Source organism: Oncorhynchus mykiss, chromosome 3 (assembly GCF_013265735.2).
Source record: "Oncorhynchus mykiss isolate Arlee chromosome 3, USDA_OmykA_1.1, whole genome shotgun sequence".
Taxonomy (NCBI): Eukaryota; Metazoa; Chordata; class Actinopteri; order Salmoniformes; family Salmonidae; genus Oncorhynchus; species Oncorhynchus mykiss.
Genome location: NC_048567.1, coordinates 8,597,377 through 8,618,797, shown reverse-complemented (window position 1 = coordinate 8,618,797; position 21,421 = coordinate 8,597,377). Strand labels below are relative to the sequence as shown.

At 42.7% G+C, this 21,421-nt stretch overlaps 1 protein-coding gene across 1 annotated transcript in view; it reads right to left on the bottom strand.

Moving 5' to 3' along the window:
• LOC110520896 (small conductance calcium-activated potassium channel protein 2-like) overlaps positions 1 to 21,421 on the bottom strand; it is a 95,532-nt gene that overhangs the window by 9,675 nt on the left and 64,436 nt on the right. Inside the window, exon 7 of the mRNA XM_036967821.1 lies at positions 10,566 to 10,676. Coding sequence (XP_036823716.1) covers positions 10,566 to 10,676 — 111 coding nt within the window. The remainder of the gene's footprint in view (positions 1 to 10,565; positions 10,677 to 21,421) is intronic.

The window sequence follows — 21,421 nt, the reverse complement described above, 5'->3', positions numbered from 1 at the left end:
TGTATCAATCAGTGAAATGGATCAATTAGCTCAGTGTGTTAGATGCTAAGTACAGTCAGGTGTGCTGCATGGCTGGAAAAACACACTGCTTCTGGAACTCCAGCACCAGGGATGCCTAGCTAGCCTTGTTATATATGTTCATTATGTATATTCTGTATGGTTTAGTAGGTTGCTATGCAATTACAACACAGGGGCCTGAAAAATCCCCTCAACCCCTTCCTTTGAATGAGGGAACATCTCGGAAGACATAAATTGAATGAGGACTTCAAAGAGATGCTGTGCAGTGAACAAAACAATTATCCCCCCGTCTGAGGAGCACAAAGGACCTGGCAGCACTGCTAATCAGCATGAGTCCACCGCAGTCAAGGACTGCACACACACACACACACACACACACACACACACACACACACACACACACACACACACACACAGCAGTTCTTAAAGCTGGTGGGAGAGTTCATTCAACCTAGGAGAGTGTGTTTTAATCAGAAGGTAGACAGATAACATGCAGGTAGGAAATGTCATTGCATTTGCTGGCTGGCACACTCTGAAATTGTGTGTCATAATGATGTCACAACAACTCCAAGGTGCTATCCCTAGCAACTTTACCGCCACATAATTACAACACTATCGTCCATGTTAGTCACATAGTTACAACACTATCATCCTTGTTAGTCACATAGTTACAACACTATCATCCTTGTTAGTCACAAAGTTACAACACTATCATCCTTGTTAGTCACATAGTTACAACACTATCATCCTTGTTAGTCACATAGTTACAACGCTATCATCCTTGTTAGTCACATAGTTACAACACTATCATCCTTGTTAGTCACATAGGTACAACACTATCATCCTTGTTAGTCACATAGTTACAACGCTATCATCCTTGTTAGTCACATAGTTACAACACTATCATCCTTCTTATTGGTTGTAACATAACAGTTGTTTGAAGTGGCATCCAATGGTTAAATCCTACAGGTCATGTTTTAGTGAACTGAAGTTCCTCTAGAATACTGACAGACAGGACAGGTTATTGGAGAGCAGGTTAAATAAACATCTAGTATCCACAGAACCCTTAGTAGATTGGCAGGTCAAATGTCATCTGTCAGCTGATTTATCTCATGGTTAAGATGATAGTGATAAAAGATGGCAGTCTATGTCTGCTCCGTTTTGCTGCGGTCCTAGGAAGGTGCGGTCCACCTTCCTATTTATTTGGGAGGAGGTCTGCAGATAGACTTCTCCTAAAGCTTATAACAGGATCAGTACAACAGACAGCGGGGAATAGAGATTGCAAGAGGTTAGACATCTTAAATAACTGTCATCCTTTCACGTGTCCTGCTGTTTTCAGTGTTGATACTGAACACATATTAATTAACACAATATTAATTCAGATCAGAGATAGTTTAGGAAAGGAAGATAACGTTTGACCTCAGGAAATCCCATTGTTAGGTTTTCTCCCTACTCAATCTGGTATCCCTATTAGGGCCATATGGCCATCTCCTTCCCAGCCAGCCATGTTGCTGCCATTTGTTTTATATATTTTTTTATTTAACCTTTATTTAACTAGTCAAGTCAATTAAGAACAAATTCTCATTTACAATACAATGACCACCTACCAAAAGGCCTCATGCGGGGATTTAAAAAATAATAGAATTACAATATAAATATAGGACAAAACACAAATCACCACAAGAGAGACAACACAACACTACATTAAGAAAGACCTAAGACAACAACATAGCAAGGCAGCAACACATGACAACACAACATGGTAGCAACACAACATGGTAGTAGCACCATACACGGTACAAACATTTTTGGGCACAGACAATGGCTTCCCCCTATAGATGTAGGATCTTAATTTGATCACCCTGCTGCAGGAGAACTTGTAGTGTATTTGAAATGTCAGACTTGATTTTGGCTTATGAAAAATGTATCAACCCCTACACAAATGTCCATCCACATATAATAATTCACATGTCTTGTTGCTGCAGAATTATTTTCCTGCTGTAGCAAACTGGTTCAAATTAAGATCCTACATCTGTACCTTGGCACAGGGAAGCCATGTTGGTGCCGTATGGCTTCCCCCTACCTGGGCACTGGCCAGCCATGTTGGTGCCATATGGTTATCATGGCCTGACCTCGTACCTGGAGTCAGCTTTGTTTCTATTCTGGATCCTTCCTTACATAACACAGCAAACTCACTGTGACCAAATGCAAACGCAATATGGAGAACAATGGTGGTGGTTCTGACGGCTCCACCTGTTAGTGCATGGTGCTAGCAACCCCAGAGTTAGAGGTTTGATTCCCTCATGGGCCACATATATACTAACTAACCATGATATCATATTATTATTTATACTACATATCCATGTTATTATCATATTATATACTACATATCCATGTTATTATCATATTATGATATACTACATATCCATGTTATTATCATATTATTATATACTACATATCCATGTTATTATCATATTATATACTACATATCCATGTTATTATCATATTATATACTACATATCCATGTTATTATCATATTATTATATACTACATATCCATGTTATTATCATATTATATACTACATATCCATGTTATTATCATATTATGATATACTACATATCCATGTTATTATCATATTATTATATACTACATATCCATGTTATTATCATATTATATACTACATATCCATGTTATTATCATATTATATACTACATATCCAAGTTATTATCATATTATATACTACATATCCATGTTATTATCATATTATATACTACATATCCATGTTATTATCATATTATATACTACATATCCATGTCATTATCATATTATGATATACTACATATCCATGTTATTATCATATTATTATATACTACATATCCATGTTATTATCATATTATATACTACATATCCATGTTAATATCATATTATATACTACATATCCATGTTATATTATCATATTATATACTACATATCCATGTTATTGTCATATTATAATATACTACATATATCCATGTTATTATCATATTATTATATACTACATATCCATGTTATTATCATATTATTATATACTACATATCCATGTTATATTATCATATTATTATATACTACATATCCATGTTATATTATCATATTATTATATACTACATATCCATGTTATATTATCATATTATTATATACTACATATCCATGTTATTATCATATTATATACTACATATCCATGTTATTATCATATTATTATATACTACATATCCATGTTATTATCATATTATTATATACTACATATCCATGTTATTATCATATTATTATATACTACATATCCATGTTATTATCATATTATATACTACATATATCCATGTTATTATCATATTATTATATACTACATATCCATGTTATTATCATATTATTATATACTACATATCCATGTTATTATCATATTATTATATACTACATATCCATGTTATTATCATATTATATACTACATATTCATGTTATTATCATATTATATACTACATATCCATGTTATTATCATATTATATACTACATATCCATGTTATTATCATATTATTATATACTACATATTCATGTTATTATCATATTATATACTACATATTCATGTTATCATATTATATACTAGATATTCATGTTATTATCATATTATATACTACATATCCATGTTATTATCATATTATATACTACATATTCATGTTATTATCATATTATATTCTACATATCCACGTTATTATCATATTATTATATACTATATATTCATGTTATTATCATATCAACAGGTGGTTGAAGGGGAGTGAACCATGGGGGTGGGCAGGTTGCTGGGAATTGTGGGTGACCACTCCATTTGAGGGGGAGACAGTGAGGGCTAAGGACATGACATCACTAAGTCCACTCACTCCTCCACTGTGAGCATTGGAATGTACCTCAGGGCGGGGGGAGGGCATCCTCTCAATATAAACAGTTTCACAGTCTAGAGCCCAAAACCCAATAACTCCAGCAAAACAGTCCAACATCTGGTCACTAATCGGATTAACTGTGTGGTAACGCTTAATGTGGGATTACAGGATAACATGTACTGTCCTGACAGGTCAAGGACCAGAGAGGAGGACCAGAGGGATGAGCTGGAATCTAGGTGATATTATTATCAATGATTTTTTGTTTATTTTTTAACTGGAAATGATCAATTATTATCATTAATAATGGTTGTGACGTAGACGTCTGTCACTGGCAGCGGGCAGCATTTGGTTCTTTAACACACACATTCTTCACTCCTCCCTGCTCCGTTATCAGATAAGTTAACAATGTGGGCCGACACACAAATTAACTTCACTATCTTAGTAAATACATTTCACACTTACGTCAGTAACCGGTTATGGTATAAAGAAATAGACAAGTGTTCATATTCATATAATATAAGCAATATGTATTTTACTTATCGTTGTTATGGATTAGCGCGTTGTTTGTTTGTTCTGTTCCTCTCTCTCAATCTCTGTAGCTTTCGGGTATGCTGGATAAGGACCCGAGCTAAGGGAATTGGGCTGACTTTGTAGTGCCTGTCCCGAATGGCTCATTAATGTAAATGGACATATTGAAAGACACTATGTCAGTAGTGATGTAATTTTGTAAATGTTATATTGGGATATTGTTTCATAAACGTGTTGCAATGTATATACTTTATGTATGTTTAGTTAAATGTAAAATGTAGGTTTGAATAGGTAATTGCTTAATGAATTAGTGTTAATTGTTCTGAGGGGAGGGGCTACCCCTACAAAAGGAGCCTCTCTTTCAGTTCATGGAGAGGCATTTTGGATTGAGCTGTGAATGGGGCAGCATTGTGTTTAGCTGTCTCATATGGTATATGTTTGATGGCAATACTGTTGTTTTTGTTCTGGAACACTTTGTAAATAAACACCCAGAAGCACAGAAGAACATTTGTCAATGGCAATTACCAACTCCAAGAACATGGTTTCTACAGCTTTATATGATTACTCTGTGTCCCCATGGTAAAATGTAGTTTCTGCTTACAGTGTAATTGATATCTAATGTGTGTAATGTGTATAATTAGCAATGAGAACAAGGCATTAGAATGGTGTTTTCTTGGAGAACACGTAACATCAACAAACTTCCAATTACCCTGGCAACGACCTCCCACCTACCTCCCCTTCAACGCTGCGTGTCACTGGCTAACATGTGTTTACCTGTGACCTTTAGCTCATGTCAAAGGTGACAAAGGAAGGAGACACGTGTCTCTCTCTCTCTCTCTCACACACACACACACACACACACACACACACACACACACACACACACACACACACACACACACACACACACACACACACACACACACACACACACACACACAGGGAGAGAGGGAGATAATTTAGCAATGACATCAGCAGGGTTGGGGTCAATTTGAATTAAAGTCCCTCAATTCAGGAAGTGATTTGAATTTTTTAAATTTCAGTTTACTTCCTGAATTGACTGACTTCAATTAGAATTAACCCAATCACTGGAGAGATATGTAGGATAGAGTAAAAGAGCCATGAAAAAGGGAATGAGAAAGAGAGAGAGAGAAGAGGAGTGAGTGTGAGGAAGGGAACCCTCTGTGTGGGCGTCAAGGCTGAATAAGAAAGGAGAGAGAGAGTTCAGGGCTGAATAAGAAAGGAGAGAGAGAGAGTTCAGGGCTGAATAAGAAAGGAGAGAGAGAGAGTTCAGGGCTGAATAAGAAAGGAGAGAGAGAGAGTTCAGGGCTGAATAAGAAAGGAGAGAGAGAGAGTTCAGGGCTGAATAAGAAAGGAGAGAAAGAGAGTTCAGGGCTGAATAAGAAAGGAGAGGGAGAGAGTTCAGGGCTGAATAAGAAAGGAGAGAGAGAGAGTTCAGGGCTGAATAAGAAAGGAGAGAGAGAGAGTTAACCTCTTCAACCTATGGGGGCGCTATTTCATTATTGGATAAAAAAACGTGCCCGTTTTAAGCGCAATATTTTGTCACAAAAAGATGCTCGACTATGCATATAATTGACAGCTTTGGAAAGAAAACACTCTTACGTTTCCAAAACTGCAAAGATATTGTCTGTGAGTGCCACAGAACCAATGCTACAGGCGAAACCAAGATGAAATTTCATACAGGAAGTGAGCCAGATTTTTGAGGTGCTGTGTTCCAATGTCTCCTTATATGGCTGTGAATGCGCAAGGAATGAGCCTACACTTTCTGTCGTTTCCCCAAGGTGTTTGCAGCATTGTGACGTATTTGTAGGCATATCATTGGAAAATTGACCATAAGAGACTACATTTACCAGGTGTCCGTTCGGTGTCCTCCGTCGAAACTATTGCGTAATCTCCAGGTGCGTGCATTTTTCCATTTTGAACAGAGGAGAAACCAAACTGCCACGAGTGACTTATCATCGAATAGATATGTGAAAAACACCTTGAGGATTGATTCTAAACAACGTTTGCCATGTTTCTGTCGATATTATGGAGTTAATTTGGAAAAAAGTTTGCGTTGTAATGACTGAATTTTCAGGTTTTTTTGGTAGCCAAACATGACGCAGAAAACGGACCGATTTCTCCTGCACAAATAATCTTTCAGGAAAAACATTTGCTATCTAACTGAGAGTCTCCTCATTGAAAACATCCGAAGTTCTTCAAAGGTAAATGATTTTATTTGAATGGTTTTCTGGTTTTTGTGAAAATGTTGCCTGCTGAATGCTAACGCTAAATGCTATGCTAACTATCAATGCTGTTACACAAATGCTTGTTTTGCTATGGTTGAGAAGCATATTTTTGAAAATCTGAGATGACAGTGTTGTTAACAAAAGGCTAAGCTTGAGAGCTAGCATATTTATTTCATTTCATTTGCGATTTTCATGAATAGTTAACGTTACGTTATGGTAATGGGCTTGAGGCTGTAGTCACGATCCCGGATCCGGGATGGCTCGACGCAAGAAGTTAAGGGCTGAATAAGAAAGGAGAGAGAGAGAGTTCAGGGCTGAATAAGAAAGGAGAGAGAGAGTTCAGGGCTGAATAAGAAAGGAGAGAGAGAGTTCAGGCTGAATAAGAAAGGAGAGAGAGAGAGAGTTCAGGCTGAATACGAAAGGAGAGAGAGAGTCAAGGCTGAATAAGAAAGGAGAGAGAGAGTCAAGGCTGAATAAGAAAGGAGCGAGAGAGAGTTCAGGGCTGAATAAGAAAGGAGAGAGAGAGAGTTCAGGGCTGAATAAGAAAGGAGAGAGAGAGTCAAGGACAAGAGTGAGGACAAGAGAGAGAGAAGGAGAGAGAGAGCGAGAGAGAGAGAGAAAGAGAGAGCGAGAGAGAGAGAGAGGGAGGTAAATGGAGAGTGAAAGAGAAAGAGAGAGGGCGCGGGAGAGAGAGAAGGGGAGAGAGAGAGAGAGAGAGAGAAAGAGAGAGCAAGAGAGAGAGAGTTAAGGCTGAATAAGAAAAGAGAGAGAGAGTTAAGGACAAGAGTGAGGACAAGAGAGAGAGAGAGAGAGAGGAAAGAGGAAAGAGGGAGGTAAATGGAGAGTGAAAGAGAAAGAGAGAGAGGAGCGGGAGATAGAAAGAGAGAGAGAGAGAGAGAGAGAGAGAGAGAGAGAGAGAGAGAGACAGAAAGAGAGAGGGCGCGGGAGATAGAAAGAGAGAGAGGAGTGGGAGATAGAGAGAGAGAAAGAGAGAGAGGAGCGAGAGAAAGAGAGGGCGCGGGAGATAGAAAGAGAGAGAGGAGCGGGAGATAGAAAGAGAGAGAGGGGGCCTCCCGGCTGTGCCATCAGAGTCCCTGGGTTCGCGCCCAGGCTCTGTCGTAACCGGCCGCGACCGGGAGGTCCGTGGGGCGACGCACAATTGGCCTAGCGTCGTCCGGGTTAGGGAGGGCTTGGTCGGTAGGGGTGTCCTTGTCTCATCGCGCACCAGCGACTCCTGTGGCGGGCTGGGCGCAGTGTGCGCTAACCAAGGTGGCCAGGTGCACGGTGTTTCCTCCGGCGCATTGGTGCGGCTGGCTTCCGGGTTGGATGCGTGCTGTGTTGGTTGGGTTGTGTATCGGAGGACGCATGACTTTCAACCTTCGTCTCTCCCGAGCCCGTACGGGAGTTGTAGCGATGAGACAAGATAGTAGCTACTAAACAATTGGATACCACGAAATTGGAGAGAAAAAGGGGTAAAAATTATTTTTTTTAAAAATAAAAATAAAAAAAGAAAGAGAGAGAGGAGCAGGAGATAGAAAGAGAGAGAGGAGCGGGAGATAGAAATAGAGAGAAAGAGAGAGAGGAGCAAGAGAAAGAGAGAGGAGCGGGAGATAGAAAGAGAGAGAGGAGCGAGAGAAAGAGAGAGGGCGCGGGAGATAGAAAGAGAGAGAGGAGCGGGAGATAGAAAGAAAGAGAGAGAGAGAGAGAGAAAGAAAGGGAGCGAGAGACAGAGAGAAGGAGCGAGAGAAAGAGAGAGAGAGGGGAGCGAGAGAAAGAGAGAGAGGAGCAGGAGATAGAAAGAGAGAGGGCGCAGGAGATAGAAAGAGAGAGGGTGCGGGAGATAGAAAGAGAGAGAGGAGCGGGAGATAGAAAGAGAGAGAGGAGCGAGAGAAAGAGAGAGGGCGCGGGAGATAGAAAGAGAGAGGGCGTGGGAGATAGAAAGAGAGAGGGCGTGGGAGATAGAAAGAGAGAGGGCGCGGGAGATAGAAAGAGAGATAGAGAGAGAGAGAGAGAGAAAGTGAGAGGGCGCGGGAGATAGAAAGAGAGAGAGGAGCGAGAGATAGAAAGAGAGAGGGCGCGGGAGATAGAAAGAGAGAGAGATGCGAGAGAAAGAGAGAGGGCGCGGGAGATAGAAAGAGAGAGGGCACGGGAGATAGAGAGAGGAGCGAGAGATAGCGAGAGAAAGAGAGAGAGAGAAAGAGAGAGAGAGAAAGAGAGAGAGGAGCGAGAGAAAGAGATGCACAAGACCTTGTCATCTTCACTTGGAACTTCTAATTAATGTCACCTAGGATGCAGGAGAAACCTCTCCTTCTCAAGTTACAGGCCTGTGGGAGGTGTGTGTGTGTGTGTGAGAGATAGAGTGTGCGTTTGGGTTTTGTTGAGATCAAACACTAAACACTAAACCAATAGATAGCCAACAGGTCAGTGAATAAAATACATTGGGCTTCCACCTCAAACTCATTGGCTTAGGGTATAACTTAGGGGTGTCAAACTCATTCCATGGAGGGCCTAGAGTCTGAGTGGAGGGCCTAGAGGGCCTAGAGTCTGCAGGTTTTAGTTTTTTTCCATTGAATTAAGACCAAGACAACCAGGTGCCGGGAGTTCCTTACTAATCAGTGATCTTAATTCAACAATCAATACAAGGGAGAGACACTCGGCCCTCCGTGGAATAAGTTTGACAATTGGTTTACCCGTGAATGCCATTAATCGACCGAGTTACTATGGGAAACAGAGGATGTTTTCTGACCAATAGAAAGAGTTCCCTGAAGGTTTTCAGAAGGTTACACCCTAACATTAAAAACAGTGGCCAAATATTTATCTAAGCCGTAAAGGTCAATGACGAATAAGAGAGAAAATGTCCTTGAAGTTCCCAGGCGGTGTATCCACAGTAGCAACCTTTAATTCAATGAATGTTCTGGAAAATGTCCAATATAAAACCGCTCTAAGAAAACTACGCTCAACTATAGCCCTGAGATCATTTTGCAGCCATTTTACAAATATTCTAGAGTATGTTTTCGACCCTAAAATCCCAGTTCTTTGTAACTGTGTGTGTGCCAGACTGCAGGCAGGGTGCACGCCTCAGAGCATGTGCAGGCTTATGTTTGTGCATTCGCCTGTACCAGTGAGCATGCCCCTGTGTGAGAAAAGCCAAACCCATCGGAGTGTGTGAAACTTCCTAAAGAGACCAAGTGGCTCCTCTGTTTTCGGCTGTGGTCTGGTCCGAGCTTCCCCTTCCCAGAGAGGAGCTGAGAGCTGAGTCCTTCTTTCCCTTCGCTGTGGTCTGTTCCGAGCTTCCCCTTCCCAGAGAGGAGCTGAGTCCTTCTTTCCCTTCGCTGAGTCGATACTTTATCTAAGCTAAAATTATTGATCACCTCTCTCTGCTCTGCTCTCCTCTCACCTGCCAGATACACAGAGACATTATGTACCCTACATATTTCATAGTGGGGGCTATTTTTGAAACTTGGATCTTTAAACTGCATGAAAAATTGAGAAGGACCAGTGCATGGATGGAAGGAGGGAGGGATGGAGGGAGGGGGGAGAGAATGGCCCAGGGGCGAAGAGAAGGTGGGTGAGAAATACAGATGGGAGAGGTAAAGAAAGATGTAGAAGGGGGAGATAGAGAGAAAGAGGACGGTAAGGGAGAGAAAGATATGTCCCCCTGCCCAGTGCTTTCCATACTGGCAACACAACACTCTCTCTTGGGGGAACAGCGTCACTTCATCACAGGGTGCCGCGTGTGCATCTGAGGGCCAATCAGAGTTTGCGTGCTGCAGAGAACCAGATCAGAGGCCAACAGCATACAAACACACACACATGCAGACACACACTCACATGCAGACACACACTCACATAAACACACACATACCCTCTTGGTGAGTTGTGTGTCCATCATGAAGTTGTGGACGTGTTTCTCCGCCTTGGTCAACTCCAGCTTCCTTGCTACCACGGCAACCACCAGAGCTGTACAGCCCGCACCCTGAGAGAGAGAGAGAGAGAGAGAGAGAGAGAGAGAGAGAGAGAGAGAGAGAGAGAGAGAGAGAGAGAGAGAGAGAGAGAGAGAGAGAGAGAGAGAGAGAGAGAGAGAGAGAGAGAGAGAGAGAGAGAGAGAGTCAACACAATCTGTCAATCAGTGGATCTCAATTAGGAAAAGCGAGGGAAAGAAAGGCAGAGAACAATCTGTGTATCATTAACAGACAACAAGGATGGAGGGAGTGAGAGAGAATGAATCTCAGATGAGAGAGAGAGAGATATTATGACATTTGAAATGTATTTTAATTTATTTGATTTCAACTTTATTTAACCAGGTAGGCTAGTTGAGAACAAGTTCTCATTTGCAACTGCGACCTGGCCAAGATAAAGCGTAGCAGTTTGACACATACAACAACACAGAGTTACACATGGAATAAACAAAACATACAGTCAATAATACAGTAGAACAAAAGAAAACAAAAAGTCTATATACAGTGAGTGCAAATGAGATAAGTTAAGGAAATAAATAGGCCATGGTGGCGAAGTAATTACAATATAGCAATTAAACACTGGAATGGTAGATCGGCAGAAGATGAATGTGCAGGTAGAGATACTGGGGTGCAAAGGAGCAAGATAAATAAATAAATAAATACCAGTATGGGGATGAGGTAGGTAGATAGATGGGCTGTTTACAGATAGGCTATGTACAGGTGCAGTGATCTGTAAACTGCTCTGACAGCTGGTGCTTAAAGCTAGTGAGGGAGATGTGAGTCTCCAGCTTCAGAGATTTTTGCACTTCGTTCCAGTCATGGGCAGCAGAGAACTGGAAGGAAAGACGACCAAAGGAGGAATTGGCTTTGGGGGTGACCACTGAGATATACCTGCTGGAGCGCGTGCTACGAGTGGGTGCTGCTATGGTGACCAGTGAGCTGAGATAAGGCAGGGCTTTACCTAGCAGAGACTTGTAGATAACCTGTAGCCAGTGGGTTTGGAGACGAGAATGAAGCGAGGGCCAACCAACGAGAGCGTACAGGTCGCAAGGGTGGGTAACGTGTGAGGCTTTGGTGACAAAACGGATGGCACTGTGATAGACTGCATCCAGTTTGTTGAGTAGAGTGTTGGAGGCTATTTTATAGATGACATCACCGAAGTTGAGGATCGGTAGGATGGTCAGTTTTTCGAGGGTATGTTTGGCAGCATGAGTGAAGGATGCTTTGTTGCGATATAGGAAGCCGATTCTATATTTAATTTTGGATTGGAGATGCTTAATGTGAGTCTGGAAGGAGAGTTTACAGTCTAACCAGACACCCAGGTATTTGGAGTTGTCCACGTATTCTAAGTCAGAGCCGTCCAGAGTAGTGATGCTGGACGGGCAAGCAGGTGCGGGCAGTAATCGATTGAAAAGCATGCATTTAGGTTTACTTGCGTATAAGAGCAGTTGGAGGCCACGGAAGGAGAGTTGTATGGCATTGAAGCTCGTCTGGAGGTTAGTTAACACAGTGTCCAAGGAGGGGCCAGAAGTATACAGAATGGTGTCGTCTGTGTAGAGGGGGATCAGAGAATCACCAGCAGCAAGAGCAACATCATTGATGTATACAGAAAAGAGAGAATTGATCCCTGTGGCACACCCATAGAGACTGTCAGAGGTCCAGACAACAGGCCCTCCGATTTGACACACTGAACTCTATCAGAGAAGTAGTTGGTAAACCAGGCGAGGCAATCATTTGAGAAACCAAGGCTGTCGAGTCTGCCAATAAGAATGTTGTGATTGACATAGTCGAAAGCCTTGGCCAGGTCGATGAATACGGCTGCACAGTAATGTCTCTTATCAATGGCGGTTATGATGTTGTTTAGAACCTTGAGTGTGGCTGAGGTGCACCCATGGCCAGCTCTGAAACGAGATCGCATAGCAGAGAAGGTATGGTGGGATTCGAAATAGTCAGCAATCTGTTTGTTAACTTGGCTTTCGAAGACCTTAGAAAGAGGGTAGGATAGATATAGGTCTGTAGCAGTTTGGGTCTAGAGTGCCACCCCCTTTGAAGAGGGGGATGACCGCGGCAGCTTTCCAATCTTTGGGAATCTCAGACGATACAAAAGAGAGGTTGAACAGGCTAGTAATAGGGGTTGCAACAATTTCGGCAGATAATTTTAGAAAGAGAGGGTCCAGATTGTCGAGCCCGGCTGATTTGTCGGGGTCCAGATTTTGCAGCCCTTTCAGAACATCAGCTATCTGGATTTGGGTAAAGGAGAAATGGTGGGGGCTTTGGCGGGTTGCTGTGGAGGGTGCCGGGCAGTTGACCGGGGTAGGGGTAGCAATGTGGAAAGCATGGCCAGCCGTAGAGAAATGCTTATTGAAATTCTCAATTATAGTGGATTTATCGGTGGTGACAGTGTTCCCTAGCCACAGAGCATTGGGCAGCTGGGAGGAGGTGCTCTTATCCTCCATGGACTTTACAGTGTCCCAGAACTTTTTTCAGTTAGTACTACAGGATGCAAATTTCTGTTTGAAAAAGCTTGCCTTAGCTTTTCTAACTGCCTGTGTATATTTGTTCCTAACTTCCCTAAAAAGTTGCATATCACGGGGGCTATTCAATGCTAATGCAGAACGCCACAGGATGTTTTTGTGCTGGTCAAGGGCAGACAGGTCTGGCGTGAACCAAGGACTATATCTATTCCTAGTTAAAAAAAATTGAGAGGGGCATGCTTATTTAAGATGGTGAGGAAGGCACTTTTAAAGAATAGCCAGGCATCATCTACTGACGGGTTGAGGTCAATGTCATTCCAGGATACCCTGGCCAGGTCGATTAGAAAGGCCTGCTCGCAGAAGTATTTCAGGGAGCGTTTGACAGTGATGAGGGGTGGTCGTTTGGTCGCAGACCCATGACGGATGCAGGCAATGAGGCAGTGATCGCTGAGATCTTGATTGAAAACAGCAGAGGTGTATTTGGAGGGCGAATTAGTTAGGATGACATCTATGAGGGTGCCCGTGTTTACTGATTTGGGGTTGTACCTGGTAGGTTCATTGATAATTTGTGTGAGATTGAGGGCATCAAGCTTAGTGTGTAGGATGGCCGGGGTGTTAAGCATGTCCCAGTTTAGGTCACCTAGTAGCACGAGCTCAGAAGATAGATGGGGGGCAATCAGTTCACATATGGTATCGAGGGCACAGCTGGGGGCAGAGGGAGGTCTAATAGCAAGCGGCAACAGTGAGAGACTTGTTTCTGGAAAGGTGCATTTTTAGAAGTAGAAGCTCAAATTGTTTGGGTACAGACTTAGATAGCCTGCAGAGTTCTGTATTACTATCTTTGCAGTAGATTGCAACACCGCCCCCTTTGGCAGTTCTATCTTGGCGGAAAACGTTATAGTTAGCAATGGAGATTTCAGGGTTTTTGGTGGTTTTCCTAAGACAGGATTCAGAAACGGCTAAGACATCTGGGTTGGCAAAGTGTGCTAAAGCTGAGCATTCCAAAGTGTCCTGTGATTTTGACGCCATTTCCGGTCACAACTTGCAGACTTGTTTACGTGTTGCTGTGCGTTTTGTTGCCAACCTTACTTTGCTACCTGACAACTTTACGGTTTTTACTTTTTAATTACCGTTTATATTTTTGGTTTTTCCCTCAACTTTTTTTTTTCATTCAACTTTTTCACTCCGGACGCTTTATCTGGACATGGTTCGTCAGGACCTCCACCAGCCGAAGCTAAGTAGTAACATTAACATGATGCCTTCTAATTGCAGTCGCTGTACTCATAATATACAGGAGAACGATCGCCTTACAGCGAGGATAGCTGTGCTGCAAGCCCAGTTTCAGACGCAATCGTTAGGCAGGGGTAATTTCAGTGTAGGAAAGGATGAAACAGCGTCTGTGCCACCAGTAAGTACAGATAGTAACGTTAGTATAAATCCCCTCGCACGGTCCCCGCAGCCGGACAACTTTCTCACGGTTTCTGGAGGGAGATGCTGTAGGAACGCTCAACCGGTGTCGCTCATTCAGCCGACAGAAACTTTCAACCGCTTTTCCCCATTAAGCAACGAGTCGGAGTCAGAGGCCGAGCCTTCTCTTGTCTCTACTCCTCCCGTTACGGGGTCTGAGACGCCGAAGCTTCCCACCATTAGCTCTGACAAATTGAAAACTCTAGTCATTGGTGACTCCATTAACCGCAGTATTAGACTTAAAACGAATCATCCAGCGATCATACACTGTTTACCAGGGGGCAGGGCTACCGACGTTAAGGCTAATCTGAAGAATGTGCTGGCTAAAGCTAAAACTGCCGAGTGTAGAGAGTATAGAGATATTGTTATCCACGTCGGCACCAACGATGTTAGGATGAAACAGTCAGAGATCACCAAGCGCAACATAGCTTCAGCGTGTAAATCAGCTAGGAAGATATGTCGGCATCGAGTAATTGTCTCTGACCCCCTCCCAGTTAGGGGGAGTGATGAGCTCTACAGCAGTCTCACAACTCAATCGCTGGTTGAAAACTGTTTTCTGCCCCTCCCAAAAGATAGAATTTGTAGATAATTGGCCCTCTTTCTGGGACTCACCCACAAACAGGACCAAGCCTGACCTGCTGAGGAGTGATGGACTCCATCCTAGCTGGAGGGGTGCTCTCATCTTATCTACCAACATAGACAGGTCTCTAACTCTTCTAGCTCCACAATGAAATAGGGTGCAGGCCAGGCAGCAGGCTGTTAGCCAGCTTAGTGGAGTCTGCCACTAGCACAGTCAGTGTAGTCAGCTCAGCTATCACCATTGAGACCGTGTCTGTGCCTTGACCTAGGTTGGGCAAAACTAAACATGGCGGTGTTCGCCTTAGCAATCTCACTCGGATAAAGACCTCCTCTATTCCTGTCATTATTGAAAGAGATCGTGATACCTCACATCTCAAAATAGGGCTACTTAATGTTAGATCCCTCACTTCAAAGGCAGTTATAGCAAATCAAATCAAATCAAATTTTATTTGTCACATACACATGGTTAGCAGATGTTAATGTGAGTGTAGCGAAATGCTTGTGCTTCTAGTTCCGACAATGCAGTAATAACAAGTAATCTAACTAACAATTCCAAAACTACTGTCTTGTACACAGTGTAAGGGGATAAAGAATATGTACATAAGGATATATGAATGAGTGATGGTACAGAGCAGCATAGGCAATATACAGTAGATGGTATCGAGTACAGTATGTACAAATGAGATGAGTATGTAAACAAAGTGGCATAGTTTAAAGTGGCTAGTGATACATGTATTACATAAGGATACAGTCGATGATATAGAGTACAGTATATACGTATGCATATGAGATGAATAATGTAGGGTAAGTAACATTATATAAGGTAGCATTGTTTAAAGTGGCTAGTGATATATTTACATCATTTCCCATCAATTCCCATTATTAAAGTGGCTGGAGTTGAGTCAGTGTCAGTGTGTTGGCAGCAGCCACTCAGTGTTAGTGGTGGCTGTTTAACAGTCTGATGGCCTTGAGATAGAAGCTGTTTTTCAGTCTCTCGGTTCCAGCTTTGATGCACCTGTACTGACCTCGCCTTCTGGATGATAGCGGGGTGAACAGGCAGTGGCTCGGGTGGTTGATGTCCTTGATGATCTTTATGGCCTTCCTGTGACATCGGGTGGTGTAGGTGTCCTGGAGGGCAGGTAGTTTGCCCCCGGTGATGCGTTGTGCAGACCTCACTACCCTCTGGAGAGCCTTACGGTTGAGGGCGGTGCAGTTGCCATACCAGGCGGTGATACAGCCCGCCAGGATGCTCTCGATTGTGCATCTGTAGAAGTTTGTGAGTGCTTTTGGTGACAAGCCAAATTTCTTCAGCCTCCTGAGGTTGAAGAGGCGCTGCTGCGCCTTCTTCACGATGCTGTAAGTGTGAGTGGACCAATTCAGTTTGTCTGTGATGTGTATGCTGAGGAACTTAAAACTTGCTACCCTCTCCACTACTGTTCCATCGATGTGGATAGGGGGGTGTTCCCTCTGCTGTTTCCTGAAGTCCACAATCATCTCCTTAGTTTTGTTGACGTTGAGTGTGAGGTTATTTTCCTGACACCACACTCCGAGGGCCCTCACCTCCTCCCTGTAGGCCGTTTCGTCGTTGTTGGTAATCAAGCCTACCACTGTTGTGTCGTCCGCAAACTTGATGATTGAGTTGGAGGCGTGCGTGGCCACGCAGTCGTGGGTGAACAGGGAGTACAGGAGAGGGCTCAGAACGCACCCTTGTGGGGCCCCAGTGTTGAGGATCAGCGGGGAGGAGATGTTGTTGCCTACCCTCACCACCTGGGCGCGGCCCGTCAGGAAGTCCAGTACCCAGTTGCACAGGGCGGGGTCGAGACCTAGGGTCTCGAGCTTGATGACGAGCTTGGAGGGTACTATGGTGTTGAATGCCGAGCTGTAGTCGATGAACAGCATTCTCACATAGGTATTCCTCTTGTCCAGATGGGTTAGGGCAGTGTGCAGTGTGGTTGAGATTGCATCGTCTGTGGACCTATTTGGGCGGTAAGCAAATTGGACTGGGTCTAGGGTGTCAGGTAGGGTGGAGGTGATATGGTCCTTGACTAGTCTTTCAAAGCACTTCATGATGACGGAAGTGAGTGCTACGGGGCGGTAGTCGTTTAGCTCAGTTACCTTAGCTTTCTTGGGAACAGGAACAATGGTGGCCCTCTTGAAGCATGTGGGAACAGCAGACTGGTATAGGGATTGATTGTATATGTCCGTAAACACACCGGCCAGCTGGTCTGCGCATGCTCTGAGGGCGCGGCTGGGGATGCCGTCTGGGCAAATGAACTAATCACTGATCATAATCTTGATGTGATTGGCCTGACTGAAACATGGCTTAAGCCTGATGAATTTACTGTTTTAAAGTAGGCCTCACCTCCTGGCTACACTAGTGACCATATCCCCCGTGCATCCCGCAAAGGCGGAAGTGTTGCTAACATGTACGATAGCAAATTTCAATTTACAAAAAAAAAAATGACGTTTTCGTCTTTTGAGCTTCTAGTCATTAAATCTATGCAGTCTACTCAATCACTTTTTATAGTTACTGTTTACAGGCCTCCTGGGCCATTTAAAGCGTTCCTCATTGAGTTCCCTGAATTCCTATCGGACCTTGTAGTCATAGCAGATAATATTCTAATCTTTGGTGACTTTAATATTCACATGGAAAAGTCCACAGACCCACTCCAAAAGGCTTTCGGAGCCATCATCGACTCAGTGGGTTTTGTGCAACATATCTCTGGACCTACTCACTGTCACAGTCATACTCTGGAACTAGTTTTGTCCCATGGAATAAATGTTGTGGATCTTAATGTTTTTCCTCATAATCCTGGACTATCGGACCACCATTTTATTACGTTTGCAATTGCAACAAATAATCTGCTCAGACCCCAACCAAGGAACATCAAAAGTCGTGCCCTTCCAGACTCCCACTGTCTACCCAAGGACGCCAGAGGACAAAAATCAGTTAACCACCTAACTGAGGAACTCAATTTAACCTTGCGCAATACCCTAGATGCAGTTGCACCCCTAAAAACTAAAAACATTTCTCATAAGAAACTAGCTCCCTGGTATACAGAAAATACCAGAGCTCTGAAGCAAGCTTCCAGAAAATTGGAACGGAAATGGCGCCACACCAAACTGGAAGTCTTCCGACTAGCTTGGAAAGACAGTACCGTGCAGTATCGAAGAGCCCTTGCTGCTGCTCGATCATCCTATTTTTCTAACTTAATTGAGGAAAATAAGAACAATCCGAAATTCCTTTTTGATACTGTCGCAAAGCTAACTAAAAAGCAGCATTCCCCAAGAGAGGATGACTTTCACTTTAGCAGTGATAAATTCATGAACTTCTTTGAGGAAAAGATTATGATTATTAGAAAGCAAATTACGGACTCCTCCTTAAATCTGCGTATTCCTTCAAAGCTCAGTTGTCCTGAGTCTGCACAACTCTGCAGGGACCTAGGATCAAGGGAGACACTCAAGTGTTTTAGTACTATATCTCTTGACACAATGATGAAAATAATCATGGCCTCTAAACCTTCAAGCTGCATACTGGACCCTATTCCAACTAAACTACTGAAAGATCTGCTTCCTGTGCTTGGCCCTCCTCTGTTGAACATAATCAATGGCTCTCTATCCACTGGATGTGTACCAAACTCACTAAAAGTGGCAGTAATAAAGCCTCTCTTGAAAAAGCCAAACCTTGACCCAGAAAATATAAAAAATTATCGGCCTATATCGAATCTTCCATTCCTCTCAAAAATTGTAGAAAAGGCAGCAACTCACTGCCTTCCTGAAGACAAACAATGTATACGAAATGCTTCAGTCTGGTTTTAGACCCCATCGTAGCACTGAGACTGCACTTGTGAAGGTGGTAAATTACCTTTTAATGGCATCAGACCGAGGCTCTGCATCTGTCCTCGTGCTCCTAGACCTTAGTGCTGCTTTTGATACCATCGATCACCACATTCTTTTGGAGAGATTGGAAACCCAAATTGGTCTACACGGACAAGTTCTGGCCTGGTTTAAATCTTATCTGTCGGAAATATATCAGTTTGTCTCTGTGAATGGTTTGTCCTCTGACAAATCAACTGTAAATTTCGGTGTTCCTCAAGGTTCCGTTTTAGGACCACTATTGTTTTCACTATATATTTTACCTCTCGGGGATGTCATTCGAAAACATAATGTTAACTTTCACTGCATAGCAATGCAGATGACACACAGCTGTACATTTCAGTGAAACATGGTGAAGCCCCAAAATTGCCCTCGCTAGAAGCATGTGTTTCAGACATAAGGAAGTGGACGGCTGCAAACGTTCTACTTTTAAACTCGGACAAAACAGAGATGCTTGTTCTAGGTCCCAAGAAACAAAGAGATCTTCTGTTGAATCTGACAATTAATCTTAATGCTTGTACAGTCGTCTCAAATAAAACTGTGAAGGACCTCGGCGTTACTCTGGACCCTGATCTCTCTTTTGAAGAACATATCAAGACCGTTTCAAGGACAGCTTTTTCCATCTACGTAACGTTGCAAAAATCAGAAAACTTCTGTCCAAAAATTATGCAGAAAAATTAATCCATGCTTTTGTCACTTCTAGGTTAGACTACTGCAATGCTCTACTTTCCGGCTACCCAGATAAAGCACTAAATAAACTTCAGTTAGTGCTAAATACGGCTGCTAGAATCCTAACTAGAACCAAAAAATGTGATCATATTACTCCAGTGCTAGCCTCCCTACACTGGCTTCCTGTCAAGGCAAGGGCTGATTTCAAGGTTTTACTGCTAACCTACAAAAAATTACATGGGCTTGCTCCTACAGGAGACTATTTAGAGTATGAGGTTCAGCAAAATATTTTAAAGGATATGCGACGAAAAAGATGTAAAACGATATATACAAGGGACACGACAGGACAAAGACGTCTGACTGCTACGCCATCTTGGATTCTAAGTGTCTCTATTACATTGGAACTTTTGTGAGTGTAATGATTACTGCTCATTTGAATTTTTTATTTCACTTTGTTTATCTATTTCACTTGCTTTGGCAATGTAAACATATGTTTCCCATGCCAATAAAGCCTCTTAAATAGAATTGAAAGAGAGAGAGTTAAAGGATTTTGCATCTCAAAATGTAATGTTCTCAGACATTTTCATACCTCTAGAATGGTCCGAAGTCCAACTTCAAGTCAAGATTCTATGCATTAGGAGAAATCTTCAATCTAATTCGATGTTGCCAATCCTTTCCATTGACTTGGGATTGATGGCTGTAGATTCCTCCTAATGCATGCAGCTAACAGGGTCTAAACTACAGATAGAATGTGGAATTCTAATTTAGAAAAGTAAAAACATCTGACGTTAGGAAAATGTCTGACAAACTTTGATTTTAGGGATAACTGTGGCTTGAATGGAGTCTCACAGACATCCCTGGGAGAGAGAGACGGAAAGAGATAGAGAGAGAAAGGACAGGAAGTAAATTAAGTTTCATATTAAATACTGTTTTGTACGGTAGAGAAGGAGAAAACATGTTTCTGAAGAGGGCGATAGAGAGGGAGGAGAAAGAGAGGGAACAGGAATGTGCTGGTGAGAGAGGTGGAGAGGGAGGAGGAGAGAGGAGGAGAGAAGAGGAGGGGGAGGAGGAGAGAGGAGGAGAGAGGAGGAGAGAAGAGGAGGGGGAGGAGGAGAGAGGAGGAGAGAGGAGGAGAGGGAGATGGAGGGATGAACTCCTGATAAGAAATTTATTAGGATTAACAATGTTTAATCAAAATGTGTGTGTGTGTGCGTGCATACTGAATGTTGATAAACCTGTAGCTAATGGACTAGACTTTAATACTCTTGAAAAAACAAGACACTTGCTGAAAATAACAAAAAGTCAGGGACCACATCTTTACTCTCCGTACACTCTATTTGTAAAATATCAATAAAATATAGTGAAAGACTCGCAATGTTTTTATGTGTGTGTGTGTGTGTGTGTGTGTGTGTATGTCTGTGTATGAGTGGGTTTACAAAGTAACACTGATTTCAAACTAAATATCTGTCATAAACAGGGAATCACCCATCTGTCCTCTAGGTCATAAAACATTAACACACAGCTCTCTCTCTCTCTCTGTCGCTCTCTCCCTCCCTCCCTCTGTCTCTCTCTCTGTCTCTCTTTCTCCCCTCTGTCTCTCTCTCTCTCCCCTCTGTCTCTCTTTCTCTCTCTTTCCCCTCTGTCTCTCTTTCTCTCTCTCCCCCCGCTGTCTCTCTCTCTGTCTCTCTCTCTCTTTC